The following is a 23,366-nucleotide window of genomic DNA, read 5'->3' on the forward strand; positions in this document are numbered from 1 at the left end:
CAACAACCCTATCCCCCTACAATACACATCCTTTTTCAATTGACAGTTCAGTTTGCCGGGTTCTAAATGGTTTAAAAGTCTCCTTTTTGTCGTTTTCCAGCCAACCTCTCCCCACCCAGTTCAGGATTCGGGCCATTAGTGCATTTTTGGCGGTTTCTCTTGCGATGTCCAATGCGGTGATGTGCAGGTTTGGTATTGTTTCAATTTGCAGGGTGCGTGTGGTGGGAGCAGGGTCGTAGTCGTAGTCTGGTAGAGGTGAACGGCTCAGTGCATCAGCGTGGGGTGTGGCTTTGCCTGGTTGATAGATTAGCTTGTAGTTGTAGGCTGCCAGGAATTCTGACCATCGCGTCATTCTTGGGGATAAGATGTTGGGGGTGGCTCTGTCGCCTGCCAGGATTCCTAGTAGTGGCTTGTGGTCAGTAATTAAGGAAAATGTCCTACCATAAAGGTACTTGTGAAAATGTTTTACACCCGAGATAGCAGCTAAAGCTTCCCTGTCCAGCTGGCTGTAGTTTCTTTCGGCTTTTGACAGCGTCTTGGAGTAAAAGGCGATTGGTGCTTCTCTGCCATCAGGTAGTGTGTGGCTAAGTATTGCGCCTACTCCAAAAGGTGATGCGTCGCATGTGACAGTCAGTGGCAGTGTGTCGCTGTATTGGATTAATACTGATTTGGACGTTATTAAGTCTTTAATTCGTTGGAATGCGGCTTCCTCACGCTGGCCCCAGTTCCAAGTGGCTTTTTTATTGAGTAGTCTATGCAGTGGTTCCACTGTAGTTGCCTTCTGCGGCATAAAAACGTTATAAAAATTAATGAGTCCCAAGAATGCCTGCAAGTCCGTTTTGTTTTTTGGTCTGGGTGCTTCTTTTATTGCTCTTATTTTTTTCTCGGTGGGGTGTATCCCTGCTTCATCTATAAGGTATCCCAGGAACTCGATCTGATTTGTGACAAGTTGGCATTTTTCTTTTTTGACTTTTAGTCCTGCTTCCCTAAATCTTTTCAAAACTGCCCTCAGCCGGTCCTGTAGTTGTTTTTTTATTTCCGGCGGATACTAACACATCATCAAAATAGGGGACCACCCCTTTTAGTCCTTGTAGGAGGCATTCCATCAAACTTTGGAAAACGCCTGGGGCCACGCTGACACCAAATTGTAATCTGTTGTATTTAAATGCCCCCCGATTTGTTACAATAGTCTGTGGCTCTGCTGTCTTGGGGTCAACCGGCAATTGTTGATATGCCTGGGCGAGATCGAGTTTTGCAAAAACTTTTCCTCCCCCCAGCGAGTGCAAAAGGTGCTGGACTACTGGGACGGGGTATGCGCTCTGCTGCAATGCGTGGTTCAGGGTGGCCTTATAGTCACCACAGATGCGCACAGACCCATCTGGTTTCACAGGAGTCACGATCGGGGTTTCCCATCTGGCATGGTCGATTGGCTCTAACACCCCTTGAGCGATGAGTTTGTTCAGTTCCTCATCAGTTTTTGGCTTTAAGGCAAAGGGAATGCGCCTGGCCTTTAGTTGAATGGGAGCTATGTTTGGGTTAATGTTAAATGAGATAGGGGTCCCACGGTACTTGTCTAAAGTCCCGTCGAATACGTCCTGGAACTCTTTCATCAGGCTTCCTTCCCAGTCTGTTTCGGTGACGCTGTTGATTCCCGTCACTTCGATTCCCAAAGGCGCGAACCACTCTAAACCAAGCAAGCTTGGGCGGTCTCGATCGACGATTGTCAATGGGAGGACCTCGGTATATTTCTTGAATTTTATTTTAAAATGTCCCAGTCCTACTACCGGAATTTTGTTGCCTTGATAATCTTTTAACGTTAGGCTTTGCTCTTCGAGTTCTTTCCTTCGTATATCTGGTATTAAGTTTTTTATTGTATTCCACGATACCATTGACAAGTATGAGCCTGAGTCCACTTCCATTTCGCATGGCTCCCCTTCAATTTTAACGGTTATGCGAACCTTCTTTGCGTCTGTTGCTCTGGCACTCCCAATAATAATCGTCTGATGTGTTTCTTCCTTTTCGTTGAGTCGCTGGCTTCTATTTTCCCGGCTCCAACGACTTACGGCTGGCTTCTCCTTAGTTCTGGGGGGGGGGGGGGTGCTGCCTCATCTTTTTGGACTATAGGTCATTTTGTTTCGGCAGACCCTTGCAATGTGCCCCCGTTTTTTTGCAGTGTCTGCAGATGGCGTCCAAGAAACGGCACTCTGCCCGTGGGTGGTTTCTTCCGCATCCGGCACACTGAAACTCAGGTTTTCTTTCCCTTCTTTCGCGCCAGTTCCATTCTGCTTGAAGCCTATTTACTTCTTCGTCTTCTTCCTCGGTATCGGTTGAGGAATCGATGTCTTCATGGTGGGTAGTTGTGGTAGTGTATTTCTGGTTACCTTCCGTTTTCTCTGCTTTGGCTTGGGCTGCTGGCTGTATTCATTTGTCGCATTGTAGCCGCTGATTTCTTTGCCGCTTCAGCTGCGGTTGCTTCAGCGATGGCTTCATTGATGGTGATGTTGGGTCGATTTAGTAGTTTGCTCTGTAGGGTAGTGTCTCTCAACCCGAGGACCACGTGATCTCTCATGGCTTCGTCCATATTGAGGAATTCGCATGCTCCTCCAATGTCCCTTAGTGCTGCTACGGAATCCCCAATACTCTCACCTTCACGTTGATCCCTTTTGTAAAATTCGTGTCTTCGAATTAGGTTGGACACAACAGGCGCGTAGTGGGCTTTCAGTATCCAGTTCAGGTCCGGCCATGCCATCTGTTTGACATCGAGCGGTTTCGCCAACGCTTTTGCCATTTTAAAAATGGTCGGTCCGCAGTGCGACAAAAATACGGCTCTCTTCCTCTGGTCAGTGATTCCTTGTAGTTCGTTACTCTCCAGGAACATCAGGAACCTGTCGATATATGACTCCCAGTCTTCTTCAGCTGGATTGAACGGTGCGGGTGGCGCGTTGTTGCCGGCCATCTCGTCGGTTTCTCGGCGTACGTTGCCACGTGCTTACGGTCTTTGTTCGCTAGATCCCATCCTCGTCTCCAGTGTTCTATCGCCAGAACAAAAGCAGACTGGAGACTGGAGTTGAATTCAGCTCTTTATTAGCTAACAGTAACTTCAACTGAACTCAAGCCGCGGCAGCATCTTTTATAGCGGCTGCTCGCGGCTCACAACCAATGGCATCATTTTAAACCTCCGTTTAGACGGCCAATCATAACGTGTTGTTAATCCACCAATTGCTAGGCGGCATTGGTTATCCAATCGGAACGTAGTATTACGAGTCTGTAAAGTCTATATACAACAGAATGAGATATTAAAAGTAAGATTGAGAAAACTAAGGGAAGGGAAAAATTATTGAGAAAATGTTAAAAATAGTAATAAGATATGGAATAGAACACAAACATGAATATGAAATTGAATTTGTATCTGTATGGAGAAGTGATAACCCGGGACCATGCAATTTTCAAAAAAAGAAATTTTACTTGTATTATGTTTTGTGAAAACCCAAATAAAATTTTCATATAAAAAAAAGAAATAATTGCTTGCTCGAGGAGGATTATGGTATCACCAAGAGTGAATGTTTGATTCCATCAACTGGAAATAACACAATGTCTGACATTTTATATCAAATATATTGAACTTTAGTTTAATCTTTATGAGATACACCAATATAAAATCTGACTTTTTAAACTAGGCTCCTGAATTGGGATTAGCAGCTCCCAAGAACAATGTAAAGCTGAATGTTGCTCTGAGCACTTTGTATTTATCTTAGTAGGGTTATACACCATTCCAGTACTGAGCGTAGTTTTGCTTTATAGTTCATTCCTTCATTCCTCTTCTAGGGCAGCCCATCTCAGTCAATGACTTTGGGTGGCTTAAGTTCATAAAATGTGTCTGTGTGTGTGTGTGTGTGAGAGAGAGAGAGAGAGAGAGAGATAGGTGGCAAACAAATTAAATAAATAAATAATACAATTAAAAATAAAACAAATTAAAATAATGAAAACAGTAAAATTAAAAAATATTAAAAACATCCAATTTAACATACATAAGAGCAAGATATTTGCCCTATTAGCAATACAGCTAGGAACGGGGCCCTTGGCACACATTCAGAACCCCAGGCTTGGGAACATAAATGGTTTTTTAAGGCCTTTCACAAAAGGCTAAAGGCTGGTTCAAATTATTATATCATCAAATTCCATTGCTTCCATCTGCCTTAGGTTCTAGCCATCAAAAAGAAAATGTAGATCTTGATTTACAAAGAAATAAATCCATTCAACCCATAAAAGATTAACCATTTGGCTGCATGCTATTACATAACACAAGATAAGTAAATCAGCTCTGTAAGGTATAAAGTCATTTCCAGTATGTTGTTGTAAATGTGTCAATAAAAATTATGATCCTATAATGCTTTTTATTGTGACGTTTCTGTAGATAATTCTGCTAGCCAGAAAGAGGCTAAGATTTCAGAAAAACTATTTGATGATATCACTGTCAGTATGTATATCACCCCTACAGAATCTTGCCTTCTCTTTATAAGTACCTGGGGCTGGGTTAACATGCATTACATTAAAATTAAAATGCATTGAATAGCATTTTTATTTTAATAAAAAGGAACCATGGAACAATTCAAGTTTCACTGCTTTTAATTAAACCTAGTTTTAATGAGACCTAGTCTAATCTGTGGTGAGATCACCTGTAACTCAGATTTATTCTCTAACAGCTCAGTTCACTCATTTTTAAACAAATAATCAAACTTACGTACAAAATAGGAAAGACACAACTTTATTTGGGTTCATATAATCTCTATTTGGAAATAACTAAAGGTGAGATTTACCAACATTATAATTTACTTTGGAGATGTACAAGCGAACATTTGGGTCCCTGATCTCCCACACTGACCACTAAATTGCACTCTTCAAAGTGTCAGAAATAATTGCATTAACTAAATGTAATTAGTTAAATTTTAGTTAATCCAAAAATATTTTTCTACTTGTCCCATCTTTGTGTGTGTGTGTGTGTATGTATGGGTACCCTGGTATTATAAAGAAAGACTTTTGGCCCGAAAAGTTGAAGTGAAGATAAGTATAAATGACCTCATTTCTCCTGTGTCTGTGCCAAATCTTACTTCAGTTTCACTACTAAGAAAACTGGACTTCAGAAAGATGAACCACATCCATTTCTCGGTCATCAATCATCTCAACAACTCTTTAGGAGAGGCTGTTAGGAAAAGTCACTGAAGGGAATAAAAGGTCACAATCTAAGGTAACAAAGCAAGTATCTTATTTCAGATAATTTAAGAACTATGAGAATACACATCCAGTTAATATTATCAAGATACATACACAAATCTTGGCTAAAATGTTCTGGAAGATATATATTATTGGCAAACATCTTGACCACTTATAACATGGCACAGAGCAGCATGCCAGAATACATCACCTGCATAATTTTATTCTGCAATCCAGGGATGAGTTCCTGGAAGCTGCTTTCTTTTTACTTCTACTTCCAAGATCTACTTACTAACTAGAACATCAATGATTTTTCTCCTTTTGCCTGCTCCAATTACTGCCTCACGATCAAACCATATATACTGTATACAGTATATCGAAAAAGAGAGAGAAGGGCGAGGGAGGACAAAATTTTATAACAAAATGGAGAAAACTGATGTCCTCTTTGAACGAAGGAGAAAAACAGCTTAATAATGCTGTTAATACACTTTTTCAGTATATAAAAGTAGTAGGAAAGTCCTTGTGGAATAAGGGTTTTTTGCTTTTATAAGCTGTTTCAAAAAGAGGCTTGGCCTCTCAAAGGCCCCCACCAACAGCTTCCCATTCTATATTGTGCTTTGCTATGTTTTTTATAAATTATCAGACACCCAAAATCATTATGCTGAAATAGGTGGCTATGGTGAAATAAAAACTAAATTAAGAAATATGTGAGGATGGAAAAGCCTCACGTCCGTCTAAGTCAGTTATGGCTAACCTATGACACGCGTGTCACTCGTGACACGCCGAGGCACTTTGACTGACACGCCTGTTGGTGTGGGGAAAACCTGCACATTTAGAGGCTGCCTGTGCTCTGCTCCAATCCCTGCTCCCTGCTTGTTGCGTGGAGGCGTGGTGTCACCGCTGCCGCAAGATCTTTGCAGCAGAGAACCAGTTTTAACCGCCATAAACTGAGGTTTGTCAGTTTCATTACCTCAGGAACAATACAGGAGGAAAGGAGATCCATGAGGTTCACAGCCCTGTAAGGTGGCCTTCCGATCCCCACATCCTGCACCTGCAGCCCTGAGACCAGGGAGACGAGTTTCACAGCCCTGTGTGATCACCCCAGCCCAGTCTGTCATAAACCAAATTATTGATATTTCTTGAAGTGATACACGACCGAGGAAGGCTACACTTTTTCCCGATTTTCGACACACCAAGCTGAAAAGGTTAGCCATCACTGTTCTAAGTAAATAAATAATATCTTGAAGAGAGGAGTTATACGTGTGTGAGAGACAGAGAGAGAGAGAGAGAGGGAGAGAAATCCCTTTGTATTGTAAACACAGTGACTCAATTAATAGACTAGTGAGAAACAAAGCGACATGTGTGAAAACTCTTCAACTCATCTATTGTATCCCTAGTAGTGAAAAAGACACAAGTGTGCACTTATTAAGCGAGTTATGCTCCATTTTACAACTTGCCTTGCCACAGTTGTTAAAGTGGATCACTGCAGTTCTTAAGTTAGTAACACGGTTGTTAAATAAATTTAAGTTCCCCGTTGACTTTGCTTGTCAGAAGGTTGCACAAAGTGATCATATGACCCTGGGACAATACCACCATCATGAGCCAAGAATCTGAATTTTTGATCATGTGACCATGGGGATGCTGCAATGATCATAAGTGGGAAGAACGGTCATAAGTCACTTTTTCATTGCCATTGCAACTTTGAATGGTTGCTAAATGATGGTTGTAAGCTCAAGGACTGCCTGTATAGGCTTTTTACAAATGCAACTTGCACAATGCCTTGCCATCAACTGATTTTGTTTTGTTTTTCTATCTTTGCTGTAGTAGACCATACATAGGTTTGCTTCCAAAATGCCTGGGAGATATAGAAAATGGATGGTTACCCCCTATTATTCTAGAATTGCAAAGATCTAATAGGTCAGAAGAAACCACATCTAAACTTTCTGCACAAAAATTCAGAGAAATCCATTTGAGGTAAATTTGTGACATCATATTACTGATGTAGACATCAGGTCTGCATTCTGAAGATTTACAAAATAGTAAATCAGAGGCGTCAAACTGGATTTCTTTGAGGGCCAGATCAGCATTGTAGTTCTCCTCTGTGGACTGATGGCGTGTGTGTGTGTGTGTGTGTGCAATGGCACCACCCTGCCGGCCAAATCGGGGTGCGGGGTGTCCGCGTACACCCCCCCACACCTTGTCTTTGCCCTCCATGGCCTTCTGTGGCACTTTGCCAGCAAAAAATGGGCCGCATAGGTCGAATTCAGGTCATTTTTCAGCTGTTTTCAGCCCCCTTTTTTGGCTATTTTCAACCAGCTTTTGGCTGGCAGAGTGCTGCAGGAGGCCATGGAGGGTGAAAACGAGGTACAGAGGACTGCATGTGGCCTGTTTTAGCTGCCAGAGGCACCACAGGCCAATCCCTTGATATTTCCAGGCTGGCCCTGTGAGCCGGATTTAAGCACCCGCGGGCCAGATCTGGCCTGCAAGTCTTGAGTTTGACACCCCTGTAGTAAATGGTCCAAAAATGTCAACAAAATAAGTAGTAGCAACAATTTAAAAAAAACAAATAAACAATGGAATGGTAAAGTAAAACCCCCAACAGCATTATGCCTGAATTCTATGTATACATTGTGATTCCACTGAACTGAAAAAACAAAGGGTAATTCTGCATATTACCTCAAAAGCTGCAACTTGCAGCCACTCCGAATTCTTTAGAGAACCTCCTTTTCTCAATAAAATTCTGAGAGGAAATCTTTATTGAAAGCTTCAAGGAAATCTCTCTAATATTTCCTGTAGCTTTTGAAATTTATGGATCAGCTCAGTTGCAGCTTTATTATAACAACAATTTGTTGTGTTACACATAGTAGAAAATACCATGGTAGTTTTCACAAGTTACATACTGCTGAAAGAGAAAAATCTGCATATTTTCAATGAATTGTTAGATTCATTTTCCCCACCTTAAAGCCATCACGTTTTTGTTTTCCTTTCTTTAATAACCTTACTGGCTTACTGTCATCTTAATTTAATTTCTTTTGGCTGAATTAAAAAAACACACTGCCTTGTTAAAATGTTGAATTACAGCCATTCTACTATAACTCTATTTGATTTAACAGTTGTTTCCATAATGTTTATTTTAAACATAGCATACATTATCATTTTAGCACAGTTGAAATACCAGGTAAACAGCCTCATAAAATCGTAACCACCATAAATATTATGTTGAATCTTTACTGAAACGTAAGGGTTTCACCTATCTAGCATTACCATCTACCTCCAAACAAGATTTTTTAAAAAACGAATGGAAGAGCATCAATAAACTATATCTTTGTGCACATTTCAATATTCCTGCACCTTCCTTGAAAAATAAAACTTGTAAACTGTGCCAGGAACACTGATACATTTCTGTCCTTCACATGTTTGTGTGCATCCCTGCATGCATGTCTATCTTTCTACCCTGTGGTCTAATATTAGTAATGTCTTGTCAAGTGAAAAGAAGGACTAGGAGAGAGATGATAGCAGTTTTCCAACATGTAAGGGACCGCCACAAAGAAAAGGGGCCAGGCTATTTTTCAAAGTACCAGAAGGCAAGACAAGGAACAAGGGATGTAAACTAAGCAACCTAGAACTAAGGAGAAATTTCCTAACAGTGAGAAACAATTAACCAGTGAAATGCTTTGCCTTCAGAAGTTCACTGAAGGCTTTTAAGAAGAGACTGGACAGCCACTTGTCTGAAATGGTGTAGGGTCTTCTGCTTGAGCAAGGGATTTGACTAGATGACCTCCAAGGTCCCTCCCAACTCTGTTATTCTGTATTATGGCAATCTTAAGCTACAAATAAGGAAGAAAGAATTGGGCTGCTAATGCCAATGTCTGATAAATCTGGGTGTTTTTTGTTTGTTTGTTTGTTTTACTACATTCCGAGTTCAGGAAAAAGAGTCACCCTGTGTAACCTTTTAGCAATTAAAGTGCAGGTACGTTTTCTCCTTCCTTTGTCCTGTTCACTAGAAAGTTTACAGCAATGCGAACAACACCGCCACAACCAAGACCAAGTCTACAGATAGTCTTCAATGTGCCACCACAATCAGCCCTGGAATATCTGGCTGTTAAATGAATTGCACCTGATTTAAGGACCCTTTTTTTGCCATAATTCTCAAGCAAATCACTGGGCTTGTTAAGTGAATCAAAAAATAGTTAATTGAATCCAGTTTCCCACCACTGACTTTGTTTGTTGGATGCTGGGTGGAAAGTCACCAAATGGCAATCATATTATAACCCCAGGATGCAGCAATAGCTGTAAATATATATTGGTTGCCACACATTCGAATTTTGATCACATGACCACGGGAATGATGTGACAGTTAAAACCGTTACTAAAATCGGTCATAGGTCTTTTTTTTTTCAGTGAGTGCAACTTCAAACCATTGCTAAACAAATGGTTGTAAGTTGAGAACTACCTGTATCTTGCCTGTATGGTGCCCTTGCATTTTCCCTTGGGTGTATTTCAGTTCAGAGATATGCCAGTTATTTTGTGCCAACAGAGAGGCTTATTCTCTACACAAACAAAACTATTTTTAGAGCCCAATCACCTGCTTATTCTTGCTTGTGCTTCATAATCCTGCAGCGTAATTTTTAGCGCAGCTGATTTTTTTTTGAATCCTTGACTTACAACAGTTCATTTAGTGACTGCTTGAAGGCACTGAAAAAGTGACTTATGGCCATTTTTTCACACTGATGACCTGTGCAGCATCCCCATAGTCATAGGATCAAAATTTGGATGCTTGACAACTGACTCGTATTGCAACTTTCTGACAAGCAAAGTCAATGGGGAAGCCAGATTCACTTAACAACTATGTTACTAACTAAATAACTTCAGTGATTCACCTAACAACTGTGACAAGAAATGTGATACAATGGGGCAAAACTCACTTAACAGCTGTCACACTTAGCAGCAGAAATTTTGGGCTCAATTGTCGTCGTAAATTGAAGACTTATCTGTAATAAATAACAAACTACTATGACAGCTGTCAGAAACTCTTTTCACATACATGTGAGATTTATCATTTTTGCTAGCAACTATTGCTACTTAGATTTGGAAACTTTAGAAACAATATAAGAGGAAAGAGAGAAGAAATATTTATTGATGTAGAACAGTGAAGGTCAGCTAGGTATTATTGGACTTCAATTCCCATCAATCCCATGCAGCTTACTAACTGATCAGGAATTAGAAGAGCTATTTTTGAAGATTTGAGAAAAACCAAAGCTTCTTTAACACACAAAAATGGGAGTCCGTATTCAAGATTTGAGTATTCAGAGGGTGAACATATCCTGTCCTTAAAATTAATAGAATGATCGTGACCAGTATAATATACCAGTAATAGTCAGCACTGAAAATAATCAAATGTTATTACTTCCAGCCTTCCTGACTGCTCAATTGCTTATGAGTATTTTTACTTCAATCACTAATAGCAATAGCACTTAGACTTATATACTACTTTACAGTGCTTTACAGCCCTCTCTACATGGTTTACAGAGTCAGCATCTTGCCCCAACAATTTGGGTCCTCATTTTACCCACCTTGGAAGGATGGAAGGCTGAGTCAACCTTGAAATGTAATAACCTTACATTTGTCCACTAAGAAAGACGAATATTTGAACATTTTATTCAGTCTAGGTTTTAATGGTCCTGGACTAACAAAGAACATAACTATTATTTCATTGTCAATGTCTTATATATAGTGAGGAAATTCTGTGTGAAAAATACAAATATTTGTAAAATTGGGGATACATAGAATTATAAACTTTGACAAAAATACATTTGGCAACTAATGAAGCGTGAATACTTCTTTGGAGTAATACAATGTTGTGTAGAAATTTTTAAAAATTGCTGATCAAAACAGAAATTAGATGGAATGGATTTACAGATGAGCATATGTCAAACTGATATGGACTACAAATATCAGTTTATTATCTCTGAAGTGATATTTAGGTCCAAGGAAGTGATCACAAGATTTCAGCTGGACTGAGGCACTAAGCAAAATATATTCATACCCATAACGATAGCTTATGGAGATTTAAAGAAGCCCATTGTGGTTTGAATTCATTAAAAAAAAAGACTAAAAAGAATACGTACAATCTGAAAATACAAAAAAAAAAAAAAAACACTATGTCACAGAGGTGAAAGCTTAATTATTATGGATTGGCAGGCTGCAATTAAAGGGGTGTGTAACTCTAAATTCTGTTCTGTGGTGATATGGTACACAGAATGAAAATAATTGCTAAGTGATAATTGATAAATCACAGCACTGACAAATACAGACAGGTAAAAGCTGAACAGAATGAGAAATTCGTAACCTGGAACATAATTCTATAATTACTTTTTGCTTAGCAGTTCGAAAGTACAACCATTTCCCCAGCGATGTGGTAGGTTCCCTTCATCAGAAATTGTTTTAAGTGGACACTAGACAGCCATATGTCAGAAATGTTTAAATTTCAATCTCTGTGTTAACCAGAGGGTTGGACTCAACGCTCTAATGATTCCTTCCAGCTTGTATGAGTTCATCACATTCTGACACAGATTCATTTTCAATTACAATTAATTTCACGCCTGTTATAGCCATAGCCAAATATATTTTTTGTAAAAAAGCCTATAGGAAACGAGCAACTTTTGCACAACAATCCAGAATTTAATGCAGCTAGCCAGTATTTCTGAAGCTGCTTAACTGCATTACTTTCTTATATTTTTACATTATTACAGGAAGAAGGAAGGAAGGAAGGATTTATGTAATAGATTCCAAAGTTTTCTGGGAATATTACTTTTCTTCTTGGGTTATCTGCCCATACATTTATCTACTGCAGTTGGGACAGGCAACTCAGTCATTAAGCAAAGTGGTTGCTAAGTGAAAACACAACTGTGCTTATGATCTTCCTTCAGCTTTTCTTTGCTTTACAGCCTTGTGAAGATCATAAATATGAGGATTGGTTGCAAAGTTGTTTTTATCACTGTCATAACTGTGAATGGTCACTAAATTATGCAGTTGCTAAATGAGAACTATTTACATTACTCAACTTAGCCATGGAGATATCATTTTAATCTAAACAAAAGTTTGCTTGTGGTTGTGTACATTTTTACTTTTGTTTGGGAAAAAAAACCCTCAGGTTCCATAAAGTGCTTTGGAAATAGCTATTATTTCTTATAATTAAGGGAATCTAGTTGATTCATAACTTATTCAGGACTGATTTATATATCCCTCCTGTAATATTACACTTAGATGCCCTTTTTGAGAAGAGCGAAACCTCTGACAGAATGTTTGTTGGAAAGCTAGGATTGACAGATGTTTTCCTGCTATTTAATTCTTAAAAATAAAGCAAAACAAGGGGCGGGGGAAGCATTCTATAAATATTCTTTCCAGAGGTGTGTGACTTCACTACTATACGCCATGTAGCCTCAGAAAGAAATATTTAGTTTGTCTTAAACTGAATTGAAATGATTTGGAAAATACTTCCGATTCTGAATAAAGATATAGTGAATTACATTCATAAAGGCAGTTTTTAACTGCCTTTTTAATGCCTTTTTAGTTTTTAATGCCATGACTGAATTAACTGATTATGTGGCATCAGGTCAATATCGATTCTTTATAACCACCCAGATATTTTTTCAACTGGACAAATAGTACTCAACCTGGTCCTTCAGACCTTCCAATGGTACATTCATCATAACTGTAATTGAATCAATCCATCTTATGGGAGTCATCTTCTCCTTCTCTTTCCTTGCAACTCACACCATAAATCACATTTTTTTGAAATTCCTCACATTTTATTAAGGAGTGCTAAGCACCAAAAGGATTGCACATTACTCAACACAGATGTCAATCAATTTATAGTCCACTGGGCCATGAAATCTCAGTTTCCTTTTCTAGTGATTGAGGAACTTACTTTGGCAAAGTATTCTTATTAAAATTGTAAACAACATTCCACTTCTGAGGAGTTAAATGATGGATTCTGAAGATGATATGATTGCATAAAGCATTTTGTATTTGTAATCTAAATTAATTGCATGGTTCTTAATGATTAAACATTTCCCCTGGCACCCTCCTACTTTTTTTTAACTTGGCAAGCACAATTCATTAGATTTCTCTATTGGGTATAACACTTTAAACATGATGTAATACTGTTTTTGAAGGCCCCCTCAAGGGCTTTCATGGTGAAAAAGCAGAGTATGCATCTTTAAACAAAAGAAGCAATATTGTACTGAAATGGGCCTGGTTCCAACAATTGTTTAGCTAGCAGAAAGATATTCTGTTTCTAGAAGAGCTATTTCTGATCAGGTGAAATTATACTGTGTCAAAACAAGGCTCACAAATCCTAAGATCTTCTAATTGTTCAAGGTCATCTCTAATTATACTTTGCGTCACATTATGGTGTGCCTGTATCTTTTTATGTGGTATCTTGTGACCTACATTCCATTCCTATGTTTCCAAGACATATTATGAAAATTTTGTTCAGTTCACAAAGATACCAAAGGAAGCTGTCTTGGGTACTAAATCAGGACATCCAATCTACTCAGATTCAAAATGATCAACTGTCTCCTGGTTCATCCAACTCAGTAAACACAGTGTTTACTGAGTTTTGGGGATGAGATGGGGTTGTATAAACATAGCCACTGTGGTTTGTTAATCATTGAGCCTACAGCTCAATGCTCAGTCAACTGTGAGGAAGTGTTTTCCAATAAACTATCCTTAGATAAGTCACGCCTTTGCAATGGTTTCAGGGAATATTCCCAGCCCTACCTCAATGATAGGAAGTGATTTCTTCCTATACGGATTTGAAAACCTTTACATATTTGCACTTTTCAAAATTTTACATACAAAAAGTATACGTAACAAGGTAGCCATCACAGGGATATATGACCCAGATGTTTACAATTTGCAAAAAAGGAATCTTCAAACAGATTTAGTTTTAAGAACACTGCTTGCAAAAAGCCAACAGATTTATATTCATGTTTTAAATAAATATGCATATAAACATTAACATGGGCTTAAGTTGCAAATGAGGAAGAAATGAGGAAGAATAGGATCACCAGTTGGAAAGTAAGAATTTGATAGTAACTGAGGCATACATCAATTGCCTCATCTCTTTACTTGTTGTCAGAGTCCACAGAACAGCTCTGAGAACTTTTTTTCGTTTGTGTAGAGAATTTTGGATACAAGCCATTTTTATGACCTTTTACCCTGCACAGTACATTCTGTACTTAATTTTCAGGTGTAACTGCTAGAATTGATTCACATGCACCAAGTTTTCTGACTGAATTTTTTTTGAAGTGAGCCTCTTCCCTTCCCTTCCCTCTTTGCCCAAGAAAAGGATTGGTGTTTAAGAAAACTTGTAAAACAAGTAAATAAAGCACAGCTACATGGCAAGTCCTTTTGCCTACGTGATGTCAATATGAAGACAAGAGCAATACTGATGAATATTTCCTTATCCTAACTCCACATGAACTTGTATTATTAACTTTACTTAACTGGGATCTCCCTGAGCCTAGACTGAGGGAGAGAAAAAAATTCAGAAAAAAAACATGGGAGTGGATTTGCAGAACAAACTTGCACCATTGCATGGATGACATGCTATTTGTATTCCTCTGAAGACCATTTAGCTCAGGGGTCTCCAACCTTGGCAACTTTAAGCCTGGGGGACTTAAGCTAGCTCGGGAATTCTGGGAGTTGAAATCCTCCAGGCTTAAAGTTGCCAAAGTTGGAGACCCCTGAGCTAGCTGACCTTACCCAATCTTACTAAAATTAATATTTGGCTAGACTACAGAGCCCAGGAAAAAAAGACCATAGGAATCTAATTTGATTGATACAAAGAAATTTATCATTGCCAGTTAATATGTACAGTATTATATATGTCCCACCCTGTTAATTGAGGGGATCTTTAATTTTATTCCATAAGAGGGAGAAATAGAGAAAAAACTGAAGATTGTAAAATCCAGGCAAACTGTATTTAGTATGTTAGCTGGACATAACAATAAACTAGTTTAATGACCACTTGACTGATTTCAATGGGATCAATTAGAGAGGGTATTCAAACAGTGTTTTCTCTGGACAGGTTAACAATTACTATCAGAAAAATGGTCTGTTCTGATCTCAGAACATGTTGTCTAAAGACTGCTTGGAGATCTGGGTGCACAGTATTTTCCCAAAGCAACTCCGCAGTAAGTTTTAATGTGAAATGTTGGCCTTCAGCCTACTTGCAATCGATATATGTTTTGGTGCAGTGGCCAATGAAAAAGGCATTTGGCTTCAATGTGTAATTATTTTTAATGACGAGATGGGAAAGGCATCTTATATAGTCTATAATCATGCCCTACCCACATATTCCCCAGAGCATCTAACTTGCCATACTTGGTTGGTTAGTTTAAATGTGATCCAAGAGAGTATCTTCCCCACTCTTAGGTTATCTTCATTCTGCATCGCTTATTCTGGTGTTCTGCCTAACACCATAGCTGCACCAGCCAGTTTGACTAGGTTTTTCAGTAATATGACACAAGAAGAAATTGAGTAATTCATGTAAGCATAATCATACAAAAACACAACCAACAACGACATGAGGCTTATAACATAAACTTTTTTTTACAAAGATATCCAAGATGTATTCTGAAGACAATACTCACGTAGTGCATACAAGGAAAGGGTTATTCCAGCCAGGCAAAACCCTTCAAAAAACCTGAGTGTGCTGAACATGGTCACATTCACTGAGAGGGCCACTGTCAGTCCAAATATTAAGATGAGCAACACTGAGAAGAGCAGCACTGGGTGACGACCAACCCTGTCAAAATAAAAGAGGAACAAAAGGAAATGTGTATTTATGTGTTACATCTTCCATATTATCCATTCGCAAATTAGAATTCAGCACAATGTTCTCCAGCCGATTTCAAAGAGCTGATGATTGTTAACCCTTTCTGTCAAAATATTCCCAAAATGTTTTGGGGACAGCATCTCACTGGAGATTTGTGATTCAGATTGGGTGTATTTAAAAAAAAAACAATTATATAAATTGATTTTGGAGCTTCTCTATGTAGAATATAAATTGTGGTATGAAAAATACCACATATAAAAAAGGGAGGGAGGAAGAGAATACGTCTGAAGAAGCTTGTTCCCTCTTATATCTTTTGAAAAATACCTGCATAAAAATGTTCAACCTGACTAAAATGTTGAACTTTGGCTGATATTCTATTGCTTCTAGTTTTTTTTTTTTTCAATGATTATATGTATCCCTTCAAAACCAAGCTTTCCTGGCCCCAAAAATTGAATGTCATGAAATACAATTGGGAATAAATAATGTCACAAATATGGTAGCCTTCCACACAATAGACATGTGGATCCAGTCTGTTCTGGAAGAATCAGTTGGGGTTTTTTTTAGTTTTGTTTAGAGATGTTTATAATCTTCTGGACTTTATTCTAACTCTCTGTAAATTAACAGAAGGACAATAGAAGTGACTATTCTCTGCTTTTATAATTGCAAAATAATTGACACTGAAAGAGTGAAAGGGATTCTGTTCTTTATCTGGTTATATAAAGGCCAGAGAAACCTAACCCTCCTTCTATGAACAACCATTTTACCAAAGGGAAATTATCAGGCAATTATCTCCCCAATTTAATTCTAAAACATATTATTTACATAGAACTAGATTTATTTGGTACAAGAGGTGTATGTTTGTGAGCCTTCCTTCCTTCCTTCCCTCCCTCCCTCTCTTTTTTTCTCTTTTCCTTCCAAATAATTACAACAATAATAATTTTTTAAAAGCACAATTGTTTTTATTTGTTGCTTCACCCTCATTTTATGCAACAAGCATGAAAATGCTGCAGAGGTTTCTTACGTTGCTGAACTGTAGTTCTCAGGAGCTCTGGTCAGCATCGTTAAAACTAAGGGATTTGAGAAACTGTAACTCAGTGGTATCTGGAAGGCCAGAGATTCTCCACCTCTAATCAAGATCAGGACTCTCCAATCTTCTTGCTCGACATGTAGTCCTCCGCTTACAACCTTTCATTTAATGATTGTTTGAAGTTACAACAGCAATGAAAAAATTGATTTACGACCATTTTTCACATGAACGTTGCAGCATCCCCATGGTCACGTGATCAAAATTCGGATGTTTGGCACCTGATTCATATTTATGACGATTGCAGCATCCCAGGATTACTGGGACGCTGCAACCATCAGCGATCACCTTTTGTGACCTTCTGACAAGCAAAGTCAATGGGGAACTTAATAACTATGCTACTAACTTAGCAACTGCAGTGATTCACTTTTCCAACTGTGGCAAGAAAGGATATAAAATGGGGCAAAACTCACTGAACAGCTGTCTCACTTAGCAACAGAAATTTTGGGCTCAATTGTAGTGATTAGTCAAGGACTACTGTATTTCATATTTTGAGACCAGGCTGTGGGGCACACAAAGAAAATGGTTTTTTTTCTTTTTTTGGTGGGGGAGGCAGCTAGTGAGTTTATCATCTGTACCTCTATATCTGTCTGGTTTGGTTCTGCAACCCAACAGGACAGATACAGACTTCAGAGAGTAATTAGGACTGCAGAAAAAACAATTACTACCAACCTGCCTTCAATCGAGGACCTGTATACTGCACAGGTCAAAAAGAGGGATGTGAAAATATTTACAGACCCCTCATATCCCTGACATAAATGGTTTCAACTCCTTCCCTCAAAATGATGCTATAAAGCACTGCACAGCAGAACAACTAGACACAAGGACAGATTTTTCCCAAACGCCATCATTCTGCTAAACAAATAATTCCTTCAACACTGTCCAACTATTTACAAAGTCTGTATTACTATTAATCTTCTCATCACTCCTTATCGCCCATCCCCTCCCACTTGTGACTGTATGACTGTAACTTTGTGGCTTGTATCCTTACAATTTATATGGAATGTTTCCTAGTATGATTTGATTGCTTATTGTACCCTATGACTATCATTAAGTGTTATAACTTATGATTCTTGACTCGATGAGTGTATCTTTTCTTTCATGTATACTGAGAGCATTTGCACCAAGACAAATTCCTTGTGTGTCCAATCACACTTGGCCAATAAAGAATTCTATTCTGTTCTGTTCTGTTCTGTTCTCTTTTCTCCTCTTATTTACAGATAATCAATTATTCAACATTTTTATTTTCTAAGAAACACATTGTTTACTTTAACAACTGCATTGTTTAGTGGCTGTTCAAAGTTAAGATGATGCTGAAAAGGTAACTTTACAAACTGTCCTTGCACTTACAACCACTGTAGCGTTCCTCAGTCATGTGATCATCATTTGCAAGGCTCACAGCTGGTTTCCAACAAGCAGAGTTGGTAGAGGAGCCAGTGGTAACATCTTAAGTTGTGGTCACATGTCTCACTTAATGACTGTGGGTAATATCATAAGTCTGGTGTGGTCATATGGCTATTTGCATAATGACCGCATCACTCAGCAATGGATTTACCAGGCCCAATCGTGGTTAAATGAGGATTACCTGGATCTATGAGAATCAGTGTGGAATCCAAAGGAATTCTTTGCAATAAATATGATTGGAGGTTGGTTCTTTCCTTTAGAACATACTGACTTCCCTTTTAATTTTATTTAAAATAAACCTTTAAACAACTGAAAAGTGCTGGCATCTAGAAGGTGAAAAGGAAGCTGTATGATGCTCATAAATATAATGTTGGAGATACTGGCAGAAAATTGGTGGATTATAAATATTTGGATCAAAACCTGACTTTGAAAAAGATGATGGCTTTATAGCCAATAATGGCTTTCTCCTGGCAGTATAGAATATACCACCAAAAGAAATTCTTTCTTTGCCCTCTCAACTTACCACAAACCTCACCAAATTTCCTCCAGAATATTGAGAGGTCTTTTGGAGAAAATCTGAGGAATGCTAGAGAAACGGAGAGGAGAAGTAGCAGAAGTCCTGTTGCTTCGGCAGATATATTTGTAGGTGGTTAGATAAATCCCATACCACATTTTTCTTAGGATTACTATTTACAGCACTATACTTTTTAAAGTTTTTCTAAAATATGAAATTGTCTTGTTCAATGAAAACATTAATGAAAACATTAAAAAGAAAGAAAACGTGTTAGTGAATGGTGAAAATAAAAACAGAAAAAAACACTAAGCCTGTATAATATCCTTTTTTGTGTTGTTTTTCCAAAACCTATGGAATTGCATCAAGCAGCCAGTGCATTGTGTTGGTGTATTTTACATAACCAACTCAGTAGTATTTTAAAAAAAGGCTAGAATAAACCTACTTAACATTATCGTTTCTTAAACATCCATTTGCCACATAATTAACTCTAATCTACCCATAGAACAACTCTAAAAGGATTTTTAGGAAATAATTTGTTTTGGTTGGTTTTTGTTTTTGTTTTTAAGGAAATAAAAAAATATCTAGTCCCTAAAATAGCCTGCTTTCCAAATCAGCCAGATCTAGCTAGGAAGCAGAAGCAGGTAAAAATGACATTTATGACAACCCTGTGATAGACTGCAGCCATTATCCAGATAAAAAGCCCCAATGTCTAATCCATATTCAGGTATCTACATGCTTAATAAAACACAGTCTCTGCCGGTTACCAAGCAACTGTAAAATGCTCCTATCAAACCTCTAAATCATGATTTTTTTAAAAAATGATATTGTTTACCCAATTCAAATCACAAAATCACCATTAGGTTAATCACCATTAATCCTATAAAACTTGAAGAAAATACAAGCATCTTATTTGGATGATTTTCTGATGATTGCTGATGAATATATAATTCTGAGTAAATAAAGTAAGTATAAGGCACATCGAATGGGCTTCAGTTAATATTACACTGATGCATCTTCCCTTCCCATTAACTTCTTGATCAAAACAAGCTCATTGAAAAGCTGCTTGGCCAAATTATCAATTCGAAAAGCCTATCTGGGGAAGTGTCAAGCTATGACAGCAAGGCAAATGGAAACATGTGGAACTGGAGCTGGCGAATTTTTGCCCATGCAGGACTCCTGGCATTAGGAGCTGCAAATATAAATCCTGTATCCGTTTTGCATAGCAACAAGTGGTATAAAAGTTGTTTGAATTGCATACAGACATGTATGAATGTACAACATTCTACATTCCCAAACAAGTCATGGCTGAAAAATATATATAAAATATTTCTATTTTCTCTAAAGTACCTCAATAGCTGGGAGATATTGGAAGCTGAATTTCAACATAAAATAGAGCTGAAGGTAGCTTTAATTCAAGCACACCCGCTTAAGCCATCCCCATTATCTCAAATGCCTTTTATTCTTTAAAATTACTTTATTTAGCACAGCAACAGTACCAATCAATGGCAAGTCATTTGTGAAATACTGTGCTTGTGTATGTGTGCATAAATGTTACTGAAGATTTTTATATCGATAAAGCCTAGATGTAAAAATTTATAAACCAGTGAGAAAATATGTGCAGAACCAATTAGAAGAAAGAAAAGAAGAAAAAGATAGTTAAAGAAGTGACTTTTGATCTTATTCAGAATTGCAAATGAATTTATTATCCCTTGTCCCTCTTTAAAATTATATTACAGATATTCCATCGCATGTTCGACCCTTTTTTTCAATCAAAAATTACAGAAATCACCATTTCACTTTTTCCCATTTTCAGCAACCTGTGGTTTTATCCTGAACAAGACAGGTCCGTTTTTCTTATTCCTGCTAATTCTTTAAAATCCATTCCTCCCCTGTGGGTCTGAAATTCTGGGCTTTTGTGCATTGAAATGGAAACATATGGAAAATATTTAAACATCACCAGAGATGAGGAAAATGGCATTTCCTCACGGAGAGCAATTTTGTCATGTTTTAGTTAAACTTACCAATCAGCGATACATCCTGTTATAAGGTAGCCAAAGATTAAACCTACAAGCAGGGAAAACTTCGCAATGTGAACTTTCCAGGCAGAGTCACAGACCAGATCCCACTAAAAAAAGAAAGAAAGAAAGAAAGGAAAGATGATACACTTAAAATGGACAGGGTTATTTTCATATACTTGGAACAAAATCACATATAACTATCTAGTACAGGTAGTTCTCTATTTAAAAACATTCACTTAACGACTACTTGAAGTTACGACGGCACTGAAAAAAGGGACATAATCATTTTTCACCCTTATGACCATTGCAGCATCCCCATGGTCACGTGATCAAAATTCAGACTCTTGGCAACTGGCATGTATTTAAGATGGTTGCAATGCCCTGGAACCATGGGATCACCTTTTTCGACCTCTGGATAAGCAAAATCAACGGGGAAGCCAGATTCACTTAACAACCATGTTATAACTTAACAATTGCTGTTATTCACTTAAACAACTGTGGAAAGAAACGCTGTAACATGGCACAAAACTCACTTAACATCTTGCTTAGCAACAGAAACTTTGGATTCAGTTGTGTTGGTAAGTCAAGAGGCTACCTGTATGTTCACTACAGCGACTGTCGGTAATTTTACCTTGGTGTTGTCATGTTTACAAAAGGCTAAGAATTGCTATTTCTTCCTGTATTACACTTTCTCCCTAGAAGCAGCTAGCGAAAAACTAACAGAAGCTGATAACTAGACCATTTATAAGATTTTACAATTCTAGTCATTCACTCTTCCTTCCCTCTGGCAATTCAGAGTTTTGACATATATTCTCTGAATATGGAGATCTTCTGTGGTAAACGTATCAATAATAAATCTGTCTAATTTTTAAAAGCAGATTATGTATTTACTAACATCAACTGCTTTTGGTACTAACTTGTGCCAAAAAGAAGTGTCTCCTCTGTCTATGGAATTAGTTTATTGCTTTACTTCCATCTCTTTCTTTTCCCTTTTATTTTCCCTTTTTCTATTTCCCATAAGAAAATATTCTAATGGCTCTTTAAAACAGCACCCGGAACTCATTTTTTTTTTGTTCTTCAGTGGAGGTTGATCTCTAAGGTCATGTAAGCGAATGGTAAACAATCGTATTATTTTTCTGTATTCAGAGCAAGTATTAGCAGAGGTTTGGCCAGATCATCCGTAATCAGAGAAGGAAGAGTTATTGTTAAGCTGTTCAGAGTTCTGGGAAGCTTGTATATATCCAGTAACATGAAATGACTCGATAAAATGTGCTTTCTGGAATCTTCTAGAACTAGTCTTCACCTTGAAGAAAATGGGAAGAATTTCAGTTTGTACTGTTAACTACTTAAGGATTTTTAAAGATAGTTTCACATCTCTGAACCATTTAAATAAAGATTACAGTATCTAAAAGGAAGCAATCGATAGGGATTTATTTGACTAAATATTTAACTCAAACAAATCTTGAGTTTAATCACAATTGCATTCAAGAAGATTTATATCAATATTTTTTAATCCTGGAAGCTTTTTCAGAATAGTCAGTTCAGACTGCAAAGACATATTTAAGTGAAGTTCTTTAATTATACTTCCTTCAGGACTTGCCCAAAATCCCAGTTGTTTAGTAATGTTTTTTAGGTTAAGCAGCAAAGGATAGACCTTCAGACAATCAATAGTCAATTCAATAGGAACTATTTTCAGTGTTCCCACATCACAAGAGGACTGAGGTAGAAAGGAAAGGAAATCTCACTAACTACCCTGTTTCTCCAACAATACAGCCTCCCCCAATAGGAAGTCCCAGCATGTTTTATAGGCATGAAATGAAATTAAGCCCCTCCCCAAATTAAGGCCTATATTAAAACATGCGAAATGGGGGAATGGTAGGGGGCTTGCCATTAGGAAATACTTTTGTTGCACACCTGGATATGGTACTGCCTGCGTTGACCCCGATATGAAGTGCCCCACCAACACCGAGGTCAACATCCAAGCAGTCGCCGCCCGCCCACCCAAAGATGCAAGGGGGAATTAAGTCACCCCAAAAAGACGTCCTAGCCATTTTTTCAGGGCTCAAAAAAAAATAAAATAAGACCTGGCCTTATTATATAAGAAACATGGTAGATTAACTAACACAAGCAGAAATCTCAGGCAAAATTTGCTGCAATGAATTTTATGTAGCATCAGTGCCAACCAAACTAGATATCCTGCCCTAGCTTTCATTAAATGCCAGTTAAAAACAATTTAAAAAACCATTAATATTTTTTGGAGAATGGGATGCTTGAGATCCTGCTATGAAG

General features: G+C 38.0%; 1 protein-coding gene across 1 annotated transcript in view; it reads right to left on the reverse strand.

Moving 5' to 3' along the window:
* SLC22A23 (solute carrier family 22 member 23) overlaps positions 1-23,366 on the reverse strand; it is a 106,690-nt gene that overhangs the window by 54,909 nt on the left and 28,415 nt on the right. Inside the window, exons 2-3 of the mRNA XM_026676638.2 lie at positions 21,081-21,184; positions 15,873-16,027 (exon numbers count right to left, since the gene is read on the reverse strand). Of these exons, the coding sequence (XP_026532423.1) occupies positions 15,873-16,027; positions 21,081-21,184 (259 nt within the window). The remainder of the gene's footprint in view (positions 1-15,872; positions 16,028-21,080; positions 21,185-23,366) is intronic.

The sequence above is a fragment of the Notechis scutatus genome, chromosome 3 (assembly GCF_049901735.1).
Source record: "Notechis scutatus isolate UNSWTSFEM ecotype Mainland chromosome 3, rNotScu1.2, whole genome shotgun sequence".
In the NCBI taxonomy this organism is placed as follows: domain Eukaryota; kingdom Metazoa; phylum Chordata; class Lepidosauria; order Squamata; family Elapidae; genus Notechis; species Notechis scutatus.